General features: G+C 39.6%; 1 protein-coding gene across 2 annotated transcripts in view; it reads left to right on the top strand.

Moving 5' to 3' along the window:
- LOC103697114 (protein NPG1-like) overlaps nucleotides 1–15458 on the top strand; it is a 49541-nt gene extending 34083 nt beyond the window's left edge. Inside the window, exons 4-5 of one of the 2 annotated variants that reach the window (XM_039118345.3) lie at nucleotides 13478–13625; nucleotides 14862–15458. In XM_039118345.3, the coding sequence (XP_038974273.3) occupies nucleotides 13478–13625; nucleotides 14862–15181 (468 nt within the window). In that variant the 3' untranslated portion in view covers nucleotides 15182–15458. The remainder of the gene's footprint in view (nucleotides 1–13477; nucleotides 13626–14861) is intronic. The other variant, XM_088711067.2, reaches the window with a different exon arrangement.
- Nucleotides 15459–17428: the final 1970 nt, after the last annotated feature.

Here is a 17428-nt window from a genome sequence, read left to right on the forward strand (position 1 = left end):
TGGAACAGTTCCAATTCAACTCATCATGGTTTATCGATCATCGAGATATTTCATGAGTCTCACCATCCACCAGTGACACCTAGCAGCATATAGTGGCTACCCAGCAGAATGGAATAATGAACCTCTAGGTGCAGTTATCGTGTGATACAGTCCTACTATCGTGGATCCCTACAGGACGGAGGTCATGGACAACTCGTCAAATCCCATTGTCTGTCATATGTCAAGATTTATTCGACTTAAGTTCGAGAGTGAAAAACTCTTTCTCCACTGTTTTTACTGCCCCGGCCGAGGTCTTACGAACTCAGTCTTATAAATCACATAGGATCTCTCCTTATCTATCAAGGTCGATAGATTCCTTATAGGTTGCATCCCCTACTCCTACAGTGAACCTACTGCAGCCAATCTACACTGCATGGACCCATATGGCTAGAGACCATGTATGTGTGCAGTTAATCTACAATAACCTCACTGTGAGCAGCCGAAACATCGTAGGTCAAAGGACCAGTTACACTACTGCAACATCAAGCAAGTCACTGACGAGTGGATAGACATCTAAGTGACTTCTTGTCTTCGTCACGCTCAGTACCTTTGTTCTCTAACAAGCACTTGCACAATTGCTCTAGTGTCCCTACACTGTGGACTCAAGACTCGTCCATCAAAGAAAGCAATATGTGCACTAATCTCAGCGGATCAATCACCGTCCTCGTGATGATCCATCGATCAGGAGCAATTCAGGAATTAATCACCAATGACACATGCCTCAAATTCTCAACTCTTGAGAATATGCGTCATCATCTTATTAATTCCTTGGACGATTCATGGACACATAAGAACATGAATGAAAAGAATGCCCAACTTAATTAGGTCAAGTACAAATTTATGTTCCAGAATAAAATAATGCGTCACCCAAATTGGCTTATAAGGCATGCTTCTAACAATCTCCCACTTGCACTAAAGCCAATCAGCCATAAACCTAAGCCTCATCTTCTCAAGATGCGTTTCAGTTTTCTGCTGACTTATCTGCTTAGTGAATGGGTCCACCACATTTCCTGTGGAGTCTACTCTTTGATCCTCTACTTATTTCTTTTTGAGGTAGTCACTTATTAGGTAAAACTGCCGCTCTATGTGCTTCGGTTTCTGGTGAGACCTTTAGCTCCTTAGCTAGTGCTATGGTGCCTTTGTTATTGCAGAAGAGTGCTATGGCATCTGATGACATTACACCTAATTCTGTAATGAACTTTTAAACCAAAATGTTTCTACTGCACCCTTAGAGACGGCTTAACATTCACCTTCTAAGGTAGAATCTACAATGATCGGTTGTTTGGAACTCTTCCAATTTACTGAACCATCATTGCACATAGTCTGATGTAGACTTTCTATCATCAATATGTGTGCATCCTTCTACCTTCAACTATTATTTTCTCCCAAAGACCAAGAACATGTTCTTAGTCTTCTCAAGTACTTAAGACTGTTCTTCATAGCTATCCAGTGCTTCTTGCCTGGATTTGACTGATAGATGCTCGTGACACTCACAGCATATACTATATCATATCACATACATTGCATGGTATACATGAGGCTCCCTATAGCCGAAGCATAAGGGATCTTGCTCATCTGCTGAATCTCTTCAGATGTGTTGGGGCACATCTTGTTGGAGAGATTTATCCCATGCCTAAGGGGTAATGATCCCCTTTTAGAGGTTTCCATGCCGAACCTCTTCAGCACTCCCTCTATATATTTATTCTGTGATAGGACAAGCATCCTCTTAGATCTATCATTATAGACCTTAATTCAAAATATAGGATGCTTTCCCAATGTCTATCATGGAGAATTCCTTACACAACCAAACCTTGACCTAAGTTAGTATAGGAATATCATTCCCAATTTGAAGGATATCATCCACGTACAATACGAAGAATGCAATAGCCCTCCCACTAACTTTCTTATAAACACATGGTTCCTTTTTGTTCTTGATGAAATTAAACGATTTGATTATATCGTTGAAACGAGTGTTCCAACTCCGAGATACTTGCTTTTGTCCATAGATGGACCTTTGCAGCTTACAGACCTTGTGACCACCATCACAGTATCATGATATGCTGCAACAGCAAGCAATATTCGAATGGACTTCAGCAATGCTACAGGTGAAAAGTATCCTTATAATCAATACCTTTGCACTGACTATAACCTTTCGTCACTAGCCTTTCCATTCGAACTTAATTTCCTCTTGTAGATCCATTTACACCCAATAGGTTCTATACCTTCTTGGTGAATCTACTAAGATTCAGACTTGGTTGGAATGCATTGAGTCCAACTCTGACTTCATTGCTTCCAGCCATCTCTCGAAATCGATGTCTAACATCGCCTCGTTGTAGGTATTGGGATCCTTACCTTGATCTCTATCTCCCATGAGGAACACTTCCTCTACGACGTGAAGGAGGTACTACGTGTACTGGCTTAATATAAATAGGTTCTATAGGCATAATGGCTCGTTGCTCTTTAGAGACTTTCTCTTCAAGCTCAATTTTCCTCCCACTGTCTCTATCAAGGATAAACTATTTTCCATGAAGATAGCATGTAGGCTCACAAACACTTTGTGATCCTTTGGGATGAAAAGTCGTATCCTAATGACTCTTTAGGATATCCTATAAAACGAGCATTAATTATTCTATCCTCTATCTTGTTCGCCTATTGTCGCTTGAGTTGAGTTGGACATCCCCAAATCTTGAGATAACCAAGACTCGGTTTCTTACCATGTCATATCTCATATGGTGTGGTAGGAATGGACTTTAAAGGGAATTCTATTCAATAAGTAAATAGCTGAAAATAGAGCATCTATCTAAAGAAACAAGGGTAAATCAGTGAAGCTCATCATGGACCGGACCAATAGAGTCTGATTCCTCCTCTCTGACACTCCGTTGAGCTGAGGTGTACCAGAAGGAGTCCATTATGAAACTATACCATTCTTCTTGAGATAATCACGGAACTCTCCATTAAGGTATTCACTTCCTCGATCTGATTGAAGATCCTTAATGAGTTTTTCTGTTTATTTTTCTACTTCATATCTCAACTCTTTGAACCTTTCAAAAGTTTCAGATTTGTGTATCATACACATATCCATACCATGAGTAATCATCGGTAAATGAAGTAAAAAATTACAACCCCTAGCCTGCATATCGAATGGGCCACACACATCAGTGTGTACTAGGGTAAGTATTTCAGTGGACCTTCCTATGTCCTACAAAAGATAATTTGGCCATCTTTCCTCGAAGGCAGAATTTACAAATCGAATATGACTCGAAAGTCAATGAGCCAAAAAGCTCATGTTTCTCCAATTTTTTTATTCTGTCTTCTCCTATATGGCCAAGCCTGAGGTGCCACAAATACTTTAGATTTATCTCATTTCTGGATCTATTAGATCCTATGGTATTCACTGTTTGCTCAGATACATTTACAGATACATCCATATTATTGTGATAGAGACTGTCAATCATAAAACCACGTTGAACCAATTTATTTATCAAATAAATGGAACAGTAGTCTTACAAAAATCTTTCTGTGCTAAACAAGATACAAAAATCAAATTTCTGCTAGCAACAGGTAACAATCCCTAAGTATCCTGAGCATATCTGATATACCTTCTTAAGGTCTGTCACCCTTCATGTTCTTTATGCTTCCCATGTATGTAGGACAGTTCCTCTTCCAATGGCCGTCCATGATGCAATGGAAACACTTTTCCTTGCAATTGGCCTTTTTCTTGGAACTTCCATGGCATTTTCTCAGTCTTCTGCTTCTTCGCAGGCTTCTTCTTCTTCCAAATAGACTCTCTTGGAAGGAGAAACCAACTCGACAGCGAGAACGATGCCCCTTGAACTGTTCAAGGTCCCTAAGGTAGTTACCAATTTATTTAACAATTCTGTTTTTGGTGCATACAATTTTGTTCATATGGTAATTTACTATAAACTGTTCATATGAAGCTAGAAGGGATTGTGGGATTAAATCCGTTTGCAATTCCTTGTGCATGGTCATGCTGAGCTTCTCAAGCTTCTCTAAGCCTTTTATCATGGTCAAACCATGATCATGGACAGACTGCCCATCGCGCATCTTGGCCTTGAAGAGCCTCTTGGACACTTCAAACCAAGCTGCGTGACTCTAATCACCATACAACTCTTGCAGGTGATTTAATGTGTCCTTGGCAATCTTCATGTTCTCATGCTGGCATTATAATTTATTGGACATGGATGCCATTATGTAGCACCTAACTTTATTGTCATCGTTCGTCCACTTAGTATGCGTCTTACGCTGATCAATGATCGGACAGATTGGTAATACTGGGATTCCATGGTCTAGCACATACCCTAATTTCTCACAATTCAAAACTATTTTGAAATTTGCTGAACCAGTCTTTATAATTGGGTTTGGTCAAACGGTTGTTCTATAGGATGAGTTAAAAGTCTAGAAGCTGACATTATAATCCTCAGAGAGTAAAGATTCTAGTTAGAATTTTGTACTTGATCCTAATTTGTTCTAGGGTCTTTTTAGAACAAATGTACCTCCCACTATTTTCTCGAATTCCTCACACTCTCCTGGTAGAAAATCGAAAATTCTACACGACTAGGATTTCTAGTGGGTACTGCAGTCCCATCGATTTACATGCCACCTCACCTAACAGTTATTGGTGACACATAAATAGATGAGTGTATAACTCTTGTACAATGCTTCTCAAGCATGTTGCAGTGCTACTTGGTCTCTAAGTCATGAAGACCTCACCTAACAGTTATTGGTCCCATTCCTTAGTTAAGTCAGACCCACTGTATAACCGTAGAAATAAAGTTGTCATTGGGTCCTCACCTAACATTTATTGGTGCCCAACCCCACTTTTACTCTACAACATCTCATGTCTATAGAGAGGTCCAGTCCCCCGATGCAACTTGTCCACTATGTCCAGCCGAGATAAATCAACATCAGAAAGACCTTAGCAGCTCTGCTACGGTGGACGACCTATGGACTTAATATCGGTTAATCGGGTCTTAGTGTTTGCAAATTGAGCTCTTCATAAGAGGTAATCGAACAATTGGCCAGGTAAGCAGGTGGGAGGCTCCCCTTACTCAGAGAGTAAGGTCCTAATTAAGTAACCACCTTTCATGCTTTTCTAGACACCAATTAGATCAATTAATCTAATATGACTCGCTCATGTTGGTTCATTCTCGACTTGATTGAGGAGGTTTTAGTTTAGGTCTCATTTGGATTGGTCTATTAGTTTGCATCACATGTAAATCTATATACCCCGCTCACATTTGCATCAAATGCAAATAGCACATCACAGGCAGTTATAATCGCAGCAATAAAGCTAAACTTTAAATAGGTGATGATCATGGATTCTAAATGGGTCATATTATAAGCACATGCATGTCAATCGATCAACTGGTCTTCAACTCTTGAATTGGTCCCGAGCCTCCTTGATTCGATCCCTGATCAACTCTTAATCCAATCGCCATCAACCGCTCAGATCGCCGTTCATCTCATGCACTGTCTTCGACTTGATCGTTGACGTACATCACATCACAGAAATACAACTAGATAAAAAATAAAAATAATAATAAATTACATCCCCTTTTAGTAGGCACGCAAGCCTCTCAAAACATCAAATAAGATGCATGCAAGCATCTGAAAAATTACATGACATTGCAGATCACATCGCAGGTCTTTACAATTGATACCAAAAGGGTTTGAATCCAATGATCATCACCACATGCAACAATTATAATTTTCAGATCTGAAATCTAATTGATCATCTTATGGCATGGGTTGCTGATCATGATAAACATGATTCTAAACTTTGTAATTCCATTAACAATGCAATTAGAATCATCAATTTATCACATAAAAATCAGCAATCCTGAAAAATTCTGCATGCAGAAAATTTCAGCACACATAACCTTTTAAATTTCAGATCTAACATGCCTTTTTATAATTAATTCTAACCTTAATCTACGAAACCTAGGCTCTGATACCACTGTTGGGAACCCGCCCATGCCGCAGAAAATTAAAAAAAATTTCAGATGGCAGTAGAAGAGGCATGTGCGGGATCGACGTTCATCCTATGAACGTTGTTGAATAACCGTTCGTAGATAGATTAGAATTAAAAACTTTTAAACTAATTATGAAGATCAGATCTTTATCTTGTGCGGGTAGATGATCACCGCAACCGCAAACTGAAGTTCGTGGTTTAGGATGAAGGTTCGCTTGAAGCTGTTCACGCGTCCGACCTCTACGGGTATCCACACGAAGCAGAGGACCGATCAAAGCTTCCTTGTCTCCCCGGGGTGCTAGCTCCCTTGCAGAGACTATTTTAGATGGCTGATTTTCTCCCTTTGAATCAACTCTTGATTATGCTTGGGAGGAGGAAGAAGGAGGCTCTAAGGAGAAGAACCTAAGGCTACTTGCAGCCTTTTCTTTTCCCTGCGTTGGAAGAAGGAAGGGAGGAGGGAGGAGGGAGGGGGCCGCCAACACCTTTCTTTTCTTTTCCCTTGCTTGCGGCTGAAAACCAAGAGGAGGAAGGGGGCTCACGGCTAGAAAGGGAAGAGGATTCTCATGCCCTAGGTGCTTCCCCCTTGCATCCCTTTTATGGCGTGTGGAGCTCCTACTAATTAGGAGCTCCTTACAATTTTCCAAGAGGGGCGTCGGCCCCTCTTGTGTTGCCGCACCAACCAAGAGAAAGGTATGCCCCTCCCTTTTGTGTTGCCCTAGTCCTCATTAAGTAAGGATTGGGAGGCCCTAATGTGGCTAAGTCCTAATCTAATTAGGCTTAGTCCAAAGTTGAACCAATTGGGTTTAATCTAGGTAAGTTCTAATCCAATTAGAACTCAAATCAATTATGACTCAATTGAACTCTTCAATCCTAATCTAATTAGGAGTCTTGTTAATTCATTAGATTAATAATTAATTTGAACTTAAGAAATTCTAATCCAATTAGGATTTATTTAATTTTAGTCCTAATCCAATTAGGACTCTTATTTGAATCCGAAGTCCTAATCTAATTAGGACTTCTAGGAATCCTATTCTAAGTAGGAATCCATATTGAATTCAAAATCCTAATCTAATTAGGATTGTAGGAATCCTACTCCAAGTAGGACTTCCAGTCCTAGTCCAAGTAGGATTTTCAGTCCTAATCCAATTAGAATTTCAGGAATCCTACTCCAAGTAGGATTCGTGTTTTAAGTCCAATTAATTAATTCCCATTGTTCCTTCTTCAACTGATTATCAATCGAATTGATTTCTTGTGATTCATAATCACGTTTCAACCATCTGATCGGTCAATACCTCTAGTGTGTGTGACCCTATAGGTTCTATTCTGACTGGTAGTGAGATATATTGCAATCTCTATCACAATATCATTGAAAACATCCCCACCTTCCTCCAGTATCTCACTGGCAGTCCCTCGTGAGTGCGGCACGCACCAGAAGAGTTTCAGATTCTTATGTAGGAAGTTCTTAGACAAGATTATGAAAAGTCGAAAGAGCGAAATTGCATAAAATAAAAAAAGAAAGTGATGACAGAAGACTGCATGGCCCCGTCTTCCTTACCATGGCAAGTCTTTGTGAAAGAACTCCGATGAGAAGAAAAAAGAAGGCGTTAAGAGAACCGCGCTCGATCCACCTTGTTTGGAGTAAAAAAAGGGACCCTAAAAACCAATTCGGATGGAAGGAGCTCTCCTTTCAATGGGTTGGAACAGTTCCAATTCAACTCATCAGGGTTTATCGATCATCGAGATATTCCCTGTGAGTCTCACCATCCACTAGTGACACCTAGCAGCATATAGTGGCTACCCAGCAGAATGGAATAATGAACCTCTAGGTGCAGTTATCGTGTGATACAGTCCTACTATCGTGGATTCCTATAGGACGGAAGTCATGGACAACTCGTCAAACCCCATTGTCTGTCATATGTCAAGATTTATTCGATTTAAGTTCGAGAGTGAAAAACTCTTTCTCCACTGTTTTTACTGCCCCGGCCGAGGTCTTACGAACTCAGTCTTATAAATCACATAGGATCTCTCCTTATCTATCAAGGTCGATAGATTCCTTATAGGTGCATACCCTACTCCTACAGTGAACCTACTGCAGCCAATCTACACTGTATGGACCCATATGGCTAGAGACCATGTATGGTGCAGTCAAACTACAATAACCTCACTGTGAGCAGCCGAAGCATCGCAGGTCAAAGGACCAGTCACACTACTGCAACATCAAGCAAGTCACTGACGAGTGGATAGACATCTAAGTGACTTCTTGTCTTGGTCACGCTCAGTACCCTTGTTCTCTAACAAGCACTTGCACAATTGCTCTAGTGTCCCTATACTGTGGACTCAAGACTCGTCCATCAAAGAAAGCAATATATGCACTAATCTCAGCGGATCAATCACCGTCCTCGTGATGATCCATTGATCAGGAGCAATTCAGGAATTAATCACCAATGACACATGCCTCAAATTCTCAACTCTTGAGAATATGCGTCATCATCTTATTAATTCCTTGGACGATTCATGGACACATAAGAACATGAATGAAAAGAATGCCCAACTTAATTAGGTCAAGTACAAATTTATGTTCCAGAATAAAATAATGCGTCAGCCAAATTGGCTTCTAGGGCATACTTTTAACACTCCTTAGGTCCTTTGATCTCCCGGCTTGATGCATCTAGACTGCAGCTGCCCTCTATTCGCTTCATATGGAAGATCCTTTGAATCCTTCCATGAAATCTGTAGAGGATCCTCTCTTGGCTGGTCAGGGCTTGGTCTTTGGCTGTTGGTTCTCCCACGGATTGCTGACATGGCACTCTTGGCGCGTTGGATGCTTGACACATGGCTCGGCCGGGCCTGCTGTTGTCTTGGCCGAGTGCTTCCTTTTCTGCCTTTGAGAGCCTTTCCTTCTTTGCTCCTTTGCACACCCTTGGATGCTGGACATGTGTCACGGCCTGTTGTCCATGGTGCTGGCCGAGAGCTATCTTGAGAGCCTTACCATATCTACTCCTTGGCTTGCTCTTGGATGTTGGCCATGTGTCTCGGCCTGCTGTTGCTTGTTCTAGCCGTGGGTTTCCTTTTTTGCTGGTTCGGCGCACATGTGATGAATGATCTTGCTGATGTGTTGGTCCTTGGATTGTGCTTGATTTTCCATGTGCTAATGTGGTCGGGCTTGGCCACATATGGCTTGATTTGCTTGGGTTCAGCCCGTGCGCATGTTGCTGATTTGCACGGCTCCCTTGTGCTCGGTTGGGTGCTGATTCATGGGGCTGGGCACACTTCTTGGCTGAGCTTTGGGTGGTCGAACCCTTGCTTGATTGAGCTCCGGCCTTGGTCCACTTGACTAGGTTCGGGTTGCTCCTAGACTTGGGTTCGCTGCTGCACATCTGAATTTGCTGTGTTGTGCCTTTCGATTGAGGACCGCTTTTGGTCCATTTGACCGGGTGTGTGATGCTCCCGGATTTTGGTTGCATCCATGTTTGACCAAGTGTTGGGCAGACTTCTATGTAGTGGATTTGGCCCGAGTCTTGGCCTTAGTTGAGCTTGGTCTCGGCCAAACCTCCTTGGATGTGGCTCGACGGGCTGAGGGTCTCATCACATGTCCCGCGCGCGCGTCCCTTGCGCGGGGAAGCGCACCTGTGCCCATGCGCGGGGAAGCGCACTTGTGCCCATGCGCGGGGTAGTACGCCCGCGTGCGTTGGGAACCGCACGGGCGCGCGCTCCCACGGCGGACCGGTTCGCCACTGGTACGCCGACCGGTACCGGTTCGGCGTACCTTGTATCAGACAATACTAAATACTTATTGTATAACATCTAAGTAACAGTTGTAGTCCATATCTTAAAATACTTGGACTGATTCTCTATTTGCTTGCTATAGCTGTTGGGTTGTTGTAGCTTGTTGAGACCTCCCTAAATCTTTTCATTCGCGGAAAAGATACATCATGCAAGTTACATGACATTAATTATTTACACGTGTTGACAAAGTTAACTCACCTCTTCTCGACATAGGGCAGCAACCTTCGGATCATGCTCCATCTTATAAAATACATAATGCAGGGTAGCTAAAAGTTCCTCATTTGTACCTATCCTAGGGATGGTGTATTGGAACTTTGGGTTCAAATAGTAAGCTATCAATATAGTTTGCAATTGATTTCATATAACAATTTTACTCAAAATACACAACCATATATGACAAACAGGTATATAAGTGAAATTACCTGCTAGATACAACTTTCTACTTATCTTATAACCTCACCTCTGATTGATGATATCAATATACTCCTGCGCATGCCTGAGATTTGCCTTCCCAATCTGTGCCTTGGTAGCCATCATCACATAGTAAAGAAAGCCCATCTGTGGGTAACTATCACTGTCCACTGTCCTTAGCACTATATAAAATGGCTTGATAGCCTTCACAATCCTGTCATCCTGTTGCCAAACTTGCTGGCTTGTCTCCAAGCTTTCCATATAACTCCCTTCAGTGTCGATTTCAGGCATACCTACTCTCTTGCCACTTGCAACTAACGAATATTTGATGCAGGTCTGCTTTCTTCTCAAGGAGGCAATCAAGTGCAATGTAGTTCATCAAATCATGTGACTGCTGATATCAAGATGTATGTACTTCCTCATCAAAGCAAGCACCTATGTGTGGTTGTAGATGAACCGTGTGATGGATTGAGCTAACTCCATAATCTTCTTCACTCTGTATTATTTTTCGATGTCCATCAACATGAGATCAATGCAATATGCAGCACATGGAGTCTGAAATATATTTTTTCTATGGACATTATCGGTGACCGCCTACCTGACATTATGCTCTCCTATCTAATCAATTATCTTCATCAATCTGAGAATGTACTAAGTGTCGTGCACCTAATTGAAAGAATCAATTGACTTGTGGAAGAAAGTTTTTATGTCACATTAGGTCAAAAAGTTGATGACACTTCGTCTGCTGGGATTTGTCCAACCATCACATATTACAGTCAATACATATGTCTCACTTACTTTGGTAGGAGGCAATCCATTTCTGTAACTCCTTATTGTTGTCTAGTAGATCGACATAGATAATCTTTGGCCTTGGCGGATCTATACTCGGTCCGACACTGTAGATGGAGGTGATGGCAGACCGATAATAAGTGTTGTCACCGCATTAGCTAGGGTATGGCTAAAGTGGAACCACAATGCAGTGGCTCTCCACAAGTCGTCCTTTACTAGCATGATGTTTATCCTCTGCTACTTTGAATCACTACTTGAGAATGTATAAGGATCTCGATCATGAATAGTGGCCCTTGGCAGAATCTCCCTAGAGAACTCTTTCCTTTCCTACCGCCAAAGGTCCCAAACATGGATATTAACCAGTTGCTACCTCCAGTGACAACCTTTTTATGGAGGTCCTCTTCAAATCTGGATTTGTCCTAGTGGCTCTAGAACCAGAGCATGACTTGTATTGAGAAGGCCCAACCTGAAATTATGCCCTGTGCTTGGCAATCTTGTCCTACTACTACCGGTCATTTAGGCCTGCCTGGATGGTAGCCTAAATTTTCTTCTCATCATTGGGCACGAACTACTCAGTACCCTCTGAATCTCTAGAGATATGATGGTGGTTGTGCTGCTCGGCATTCGACCTCCGCTCTATTGCCTTTTGCTTCGCCGCCTTGAAATTGGCGAAGTATTGGTTAGATGTTGCTTCAACCTTTTGCTGGCTTTTCCAACGAATGGGCACATTAGGGTAACCACGGGTTATTCCTAGTTACTTCAACTTAGTTACTCCTCCTCTCTTGAACTCTGCGTCGCACCGCTTGTATCTCCAATGGTGCTGGCCTGAGGCATGACCCATGATCCTAACCAATATCATGCTTTAGGTTATTCTTTCTGTGTGGATCCATTTCTGCAAATTTATCGAGCACATTCCAAATTAGGCGAGAAAAATAATCAACATTATCTACATGTAATATGAATTTTTTAATAATCTCTACACTTCATTAAATAACATTTAATTAAGTTTTAATTAATAAATTAATGTTATGTTAAAATAACAATAAAATTTATTTTAATTCGAAATAATGTAGAACCCTTACTAGGATGCTAGATATATTTTTATCTTAGAGTATCATTATTTAATTAATATTTAAAAATAGTGAATTTTTACTGCAAGCAAAAAAATTAGTTTTCTATTACAGAAAATATTTCTGCATTATCCATATATTTTACAAATTTTTCATAATTTTTTATTTAATATTTTTATTTTTATTTAAAAATAATTTTTAAATATAAGATATGTAAAAAGTTAATTTGACTTCGGATCTATGTAACACTCTATCAAGGATGTTACATATATTCTTTTTAGCTCGTGGGGATGCACACAATACTACTTATTTTTCAAATTTATTTAAATTTGGACCTATTAGGTGCACATGATCATGCCTAACTTAAATAAATTAACACCAAATTTTGATAGCGAGTAGCATAATACCCCTAATCATGCTATTGATTTTACTGAATTTTTTGACAATTATTTTTTAATTTCTAATTCAAAAATATATATTTTTATTTATAAGGTTAATGAAAAATTATGATTTTAGTGGTATTATGTAGATTATCCATAGATCTACAGCATATCATGAAATCATGCCAAAATCGAAAAATTTGGCATGATCTCCCTCCATTTTTCCATTGTAGTCCCGATTTTCAGCCTCTAAACAAAAAAAAAAAACTTGAAATGAGGAGAGGTATTTTACGTAATTTGAGCTTCGATCTGGCTTGAAATCAGTGAAATTTGCCTTTTTTTGTATTTTTCAGGATTTAAAAAATCTTTGCCCCTCCCTCTTAATTATTAGTTTGGGGTGGGTGGAGGGGGGTCTGCTAAACAGATCCCATGCTCGGTTCACACCGGTACTGCTCGAACCACTCAATTTAAAGTATTTCACTTTATTTTTCGAACCCAGGGGATGAACCATGCTGGTTCACCCTCGGTATGGCTTGGTACGTTCTGAACCAGGTGATTCAAGATGGTACGACAAACTTTGATACAAACGATTATCCTTTTGCTTGAATGAGCTAATTTACAATAAAACCAGTGGTCTTCTATTTGGTTAAATCGAAGCTTCTACCTAACAATTGTAAGGGAAATGTATGATGAGAGATAGTAAACTTATGTCTATGAGAATCCCTGTTACGGTGTATGTACATGTGCTCACATGTGTTTGAGCATGCATGCACATAGTGCCAAGCTCCTATATGCATGTGACATATTGATCATTTTTGATTATAGGTGACTGGTGTCACCATATTGGAGATTTTATTTGCATGTTTTGTTTTCAGTATCCCTAGTTATTTTCCAACTTTCAAGAGGGTGCTTTAGGACCAAAATGACCATCAGTCATGGAAGGAAGCTTTGCTTGTTACTTGGAAAAGTTCTCTCTTTAGTTCTTAATCTCTATGTTGATGTTCCATCAGGTTGAGGATGATAAGGTCAGTGAGTTCGAAGTGTGGCAAGGTCTTGCGAATCTATACTCTAGCCTTTCCCATTGGAAAGATGCTGAGATATGCTTGGAGAAGGCTAGGGCACTGAAACCATACTCTGCTGCTGTACTGCATACAGAAGGTAGAGACCAGACTTTTCATCTATGCAATAGTCTCTGTTATAGTTTACTGGTTTTTTGGTACCGCTGAACTAATAGAAAGCTTTTGATTTATCCACAGCTAACAATTTATCATATTGGTTATTTATGTTCATCTTGTGCAAAGGCAGGTTCGTTCCTTCCTGAAATGGATGTAATTTGGCATAAAGAAGGTTAAAAAAATTATCTACATCAAATAGGAGGAGGAAATCTAAAATTCTTGTTATGAAGTGAATTGTTAAATAATTTTTCTACATTAAACAGAGGAGTTGGCAATCTATGCTCTGCATCCTTGCATGCACGTAATGCCCACATATAATTCCTAAATCAATAAGGTACCTGGCAATCTAAGAACCCTGTAATGAGGTCTATGTGTGCATGCATACTTACAGAAATGCTTCATTACGAGATTCTTAGATTGCCGATTTCTTTTTTCTTGATGTAGATTTTTCTTTTAACAACTTCACTGCAACAATATAGGATGGTCAACCCTTTTTTTTGATGTTGAAAAATTTTTAGCCTTCTTTTATTACAATAGGTGTTCATTCGTTGGCAAGAAACCTATCAATGTATGGAAGTACTACAACCAGTAACTACTGTTTCCTGAAGATAAGCTAATCCTGCTAGGAAGTCAGTATTTTAAGCTGTATCTTGTTGTTGGCTTCAACTGACTTCTGCAACTGTGCTTCATGGATTATTTTAGAAGTATAATTCAAATAGAAAAACAATGGTAATTCAGATTTGGGATGTTACTCCTAAAAATAAAAAACAAGTACATATTCATTTGAATCTAACACAGTTGTCGCTAATGCAATCTAACTAAGTCTTGAATTCTCAGTGTCAAGTCCTTTTCCTTCCTTTATGATATCTTCTAGCTTCATTAAGTTTGACTTCAACAAAAGAAAGAGTTCTTTTAAAGAGGAAAAGTTAAGCACCAAGATCGAAGGTTGACTTTTGGCCTCCACATATGTTATCTTCTCTCTTTATTTTTTGCTTATTTTTCTTGTGGGATTTTAAGTTTTTGTAAGGTTTGATCAACTTTCAATGTTACTTGCATGTGTCCAAGCATTGAATTCACATACAAGTTATTCCTGGTGCGATGTTATAGGCTCAGATTATAGTCCTACCAGATTCTTTTTGTTGGGTTTGTATCAAAATAAACAGCTGACATCATTAAAACTGGGAAGAGATTGACAGTCTTTGTACCTGTGATTTACCAGGTTCTATGTATGAGGTCCGTGGAGAGACTAAAGATGCATTGGCTGCTTACAGCAATGCCCTTTCAATGGAGCTGGACCATGTGCCCTGCAAGGTGTCGGTTGGTTCCCTTCTCTCTAAGAAAGGCTTGAAATCTTTGCCTGTGGCCAGAAGCTTCCTCTCAGATGCTCTAAGACTTGAATCCACGAGTCGACTTGCCTGGTATTACTTGGGATTGGTTCATAGAGACGAGGGGAGGCTGGTTGATGCAGCGGACTGCTTCCAAGCAGCATCCATGCTAGAAGAATCAGATCCTGTAGAGTGTTTCAGTTCGATCTCATAAGCCTTCAATGGAGGGCCCCATCAAATTTTTCCCTTCCTGGTACATAACCAAGAGAATTGAATTTCAGCTGTAGATTGTATTTATAGGGCTTAGTTTGGTTGTTTTTTCTTTTTTTCTTTTTTTCCTCTGTAATTGTATCACCGCTGTTGCATCCTGGCCAGTATTTAGATTTATCTAATGAGAAACATTAGAAGGCAATTTGTCTTGGTTGTCATTTAGAGTAGTAGAACTGTTGATCATGTACATTTTATCATATCAATTCTTCCCTTGGTTTTCCTTTTTGATTCGCACTGCCAGCAGTTGTTGATAGCAGGCAGACTCTGATCGCTGTATGAATCGCAGTGATGTCTGATAAAGAGTACCGTAAAACAGAAGGTTATGTGTGCAATGTTTGTGGTCTCGCTGAGTATATTACTGGAAGCTTTTGTGTTTCACCAGTTGAGAGCTTAATGCCGAAAGCAAAATAATATATGAATTTTTGCATGAAAAGAAAGAGAAGACCTATACTGGATTCGACCAGAACGAATCCAGGCTGCTATTCCCAAGGAAACTGGCAGATGATACCAGCGCCAAAACCATGTGGAGTGTAATTGTTTTTTGGCAAAATGGGTTGCTTGTCATGCACTCCATGTCTTATCTGGAGGAAGTCGATGGTATGATTTTTATCAAATATAATCCATCAAAATTTGTTATCGGCTTTTTATTGGTGGCTATCAACATTCTATTAACCATGTGCATTGATTGTCAAGACAGCTTTGCGCAGCTAAAGAGTTCTGTTTCTTAATCTTATGACAAGTTTGTTATAATATTAATATTTTATACATTTTCATTGTTGATTGTGAACTACAAGAATGTTGGTGAGTTAATTGTATCTTATGAATTGTAAAATTTAGAGCTTATACTACTAGGAAGCAAGAAGTATAGGTTATAGATGGACAAGTGAACAAAATATTTTTCTTTCAGAAGGTTAAGCTCAGAGTTAGGAGCTGATTTGAAGGATGGTCGGTTGATCTGAAAATCCTGAAACTTTATTATATACATTGCAATAAAATTCACTGGATGGCAGCATGTATCATATGGTGTTTTAGAAGCAAAACCACAAGCTAGGGAAAACATAAATGAGAGAAAAAAAGAAACATCATTTGATGCAAGTAATGATAAGATAGGGCAAGTTGTAGCTGTCTCCTGATGATAAAGTTGTAAAGATGCCAAGCTGATGCTCATGTGCTGCTTGAGTTTAGTGATCTCTCTTTGGATCTATATTTGTAATAACCAAGAATCTTATTTAGAAAAAGCTAGTCAAAAGATATTATTTGGGTTTTTTTTTCTTCTGTATAAGTATGCAAGATCTACTTAGATTTGAAGATCCATATGGGCATATGTTTAGTCACTCAACTCGGCTATGCATTGGGTGACAAAGGAACCCAAGTAATACCTTTCGGTTATTTTTTTTGGGATGATGTATTGGGTTGTTGTAGTTTTTATCAACCTTAAATGACATCCACATCGGTAAAAAGAGAGACCTGGCTAATTGTAAAACTGAATTTTAGTTTCGTGAGAGTGAGGAGGAACTTTATGAAGAGCAAGGTCAAAAGATTGTATCAACTTTCATTTTTATGATATAATCATGCAAAAATAAGAGATGCAATTGTGGAATCTGGCATAGCATAGTAAAGCTAGTAATATATGATGCTTGAATAGTTTTTTTTTTTTTGAGGAGAAAGAAGGGTGAAAGCCCACCTAAATTATTATATTCAACTTTATGAATTGTTTTGCGTTAAGACATACCATATTATCTTTTAAAAGGGAACAAGTATGATATCCATGCGACGCACAGAGAGATGAAAAAAATTTAAATATAAATTTATGTAATAAAAGAATAAACAATTTCTTGGGACATAGAATGAAAAATATAGTTTACCAATCCTTTGGTCAAGAGAAAAGTCAAAAATAATTGGAAAAATTTTGTTATTATGGTTAGTCGGCTTCTTGTCTCTCAAGTACATGTTCAAGTCCCCATGATGTTGTGGGGAAGTGTTGAAACACCTTGAAAATAGAGGTGGAGCAATGCGTGAGGCTTGTAGTTTTGGATGCTTAATAACACAAGTTGTATAAGGAGTTTGGATCCAGATATGCCTTGGAGCCAGCACTAGCTTATTGCCCAGCTATACAGCCCAAGATGGGGGGTGGAGGATGAATTGGGCTTTTCGAAACTTAAATGTAATGCAGTGGAATAAAACTTGATAG

This window comes from Phoenix dactylifera, chromosome 14 (assembly GCF_051530095.1).
Source record: "Phoenix dactylifera cultivar Ajwa chromosome 14, Ajwa_hap1_PhDact_Kaust_v1.1, whole genome shotgun sequence".
NCBI lineage: Eukaryota > Viridiplantae > Streptophyta > Magnoliopsida > Arecales > Arecaceae > Phoenix > Phoenix dactylifera.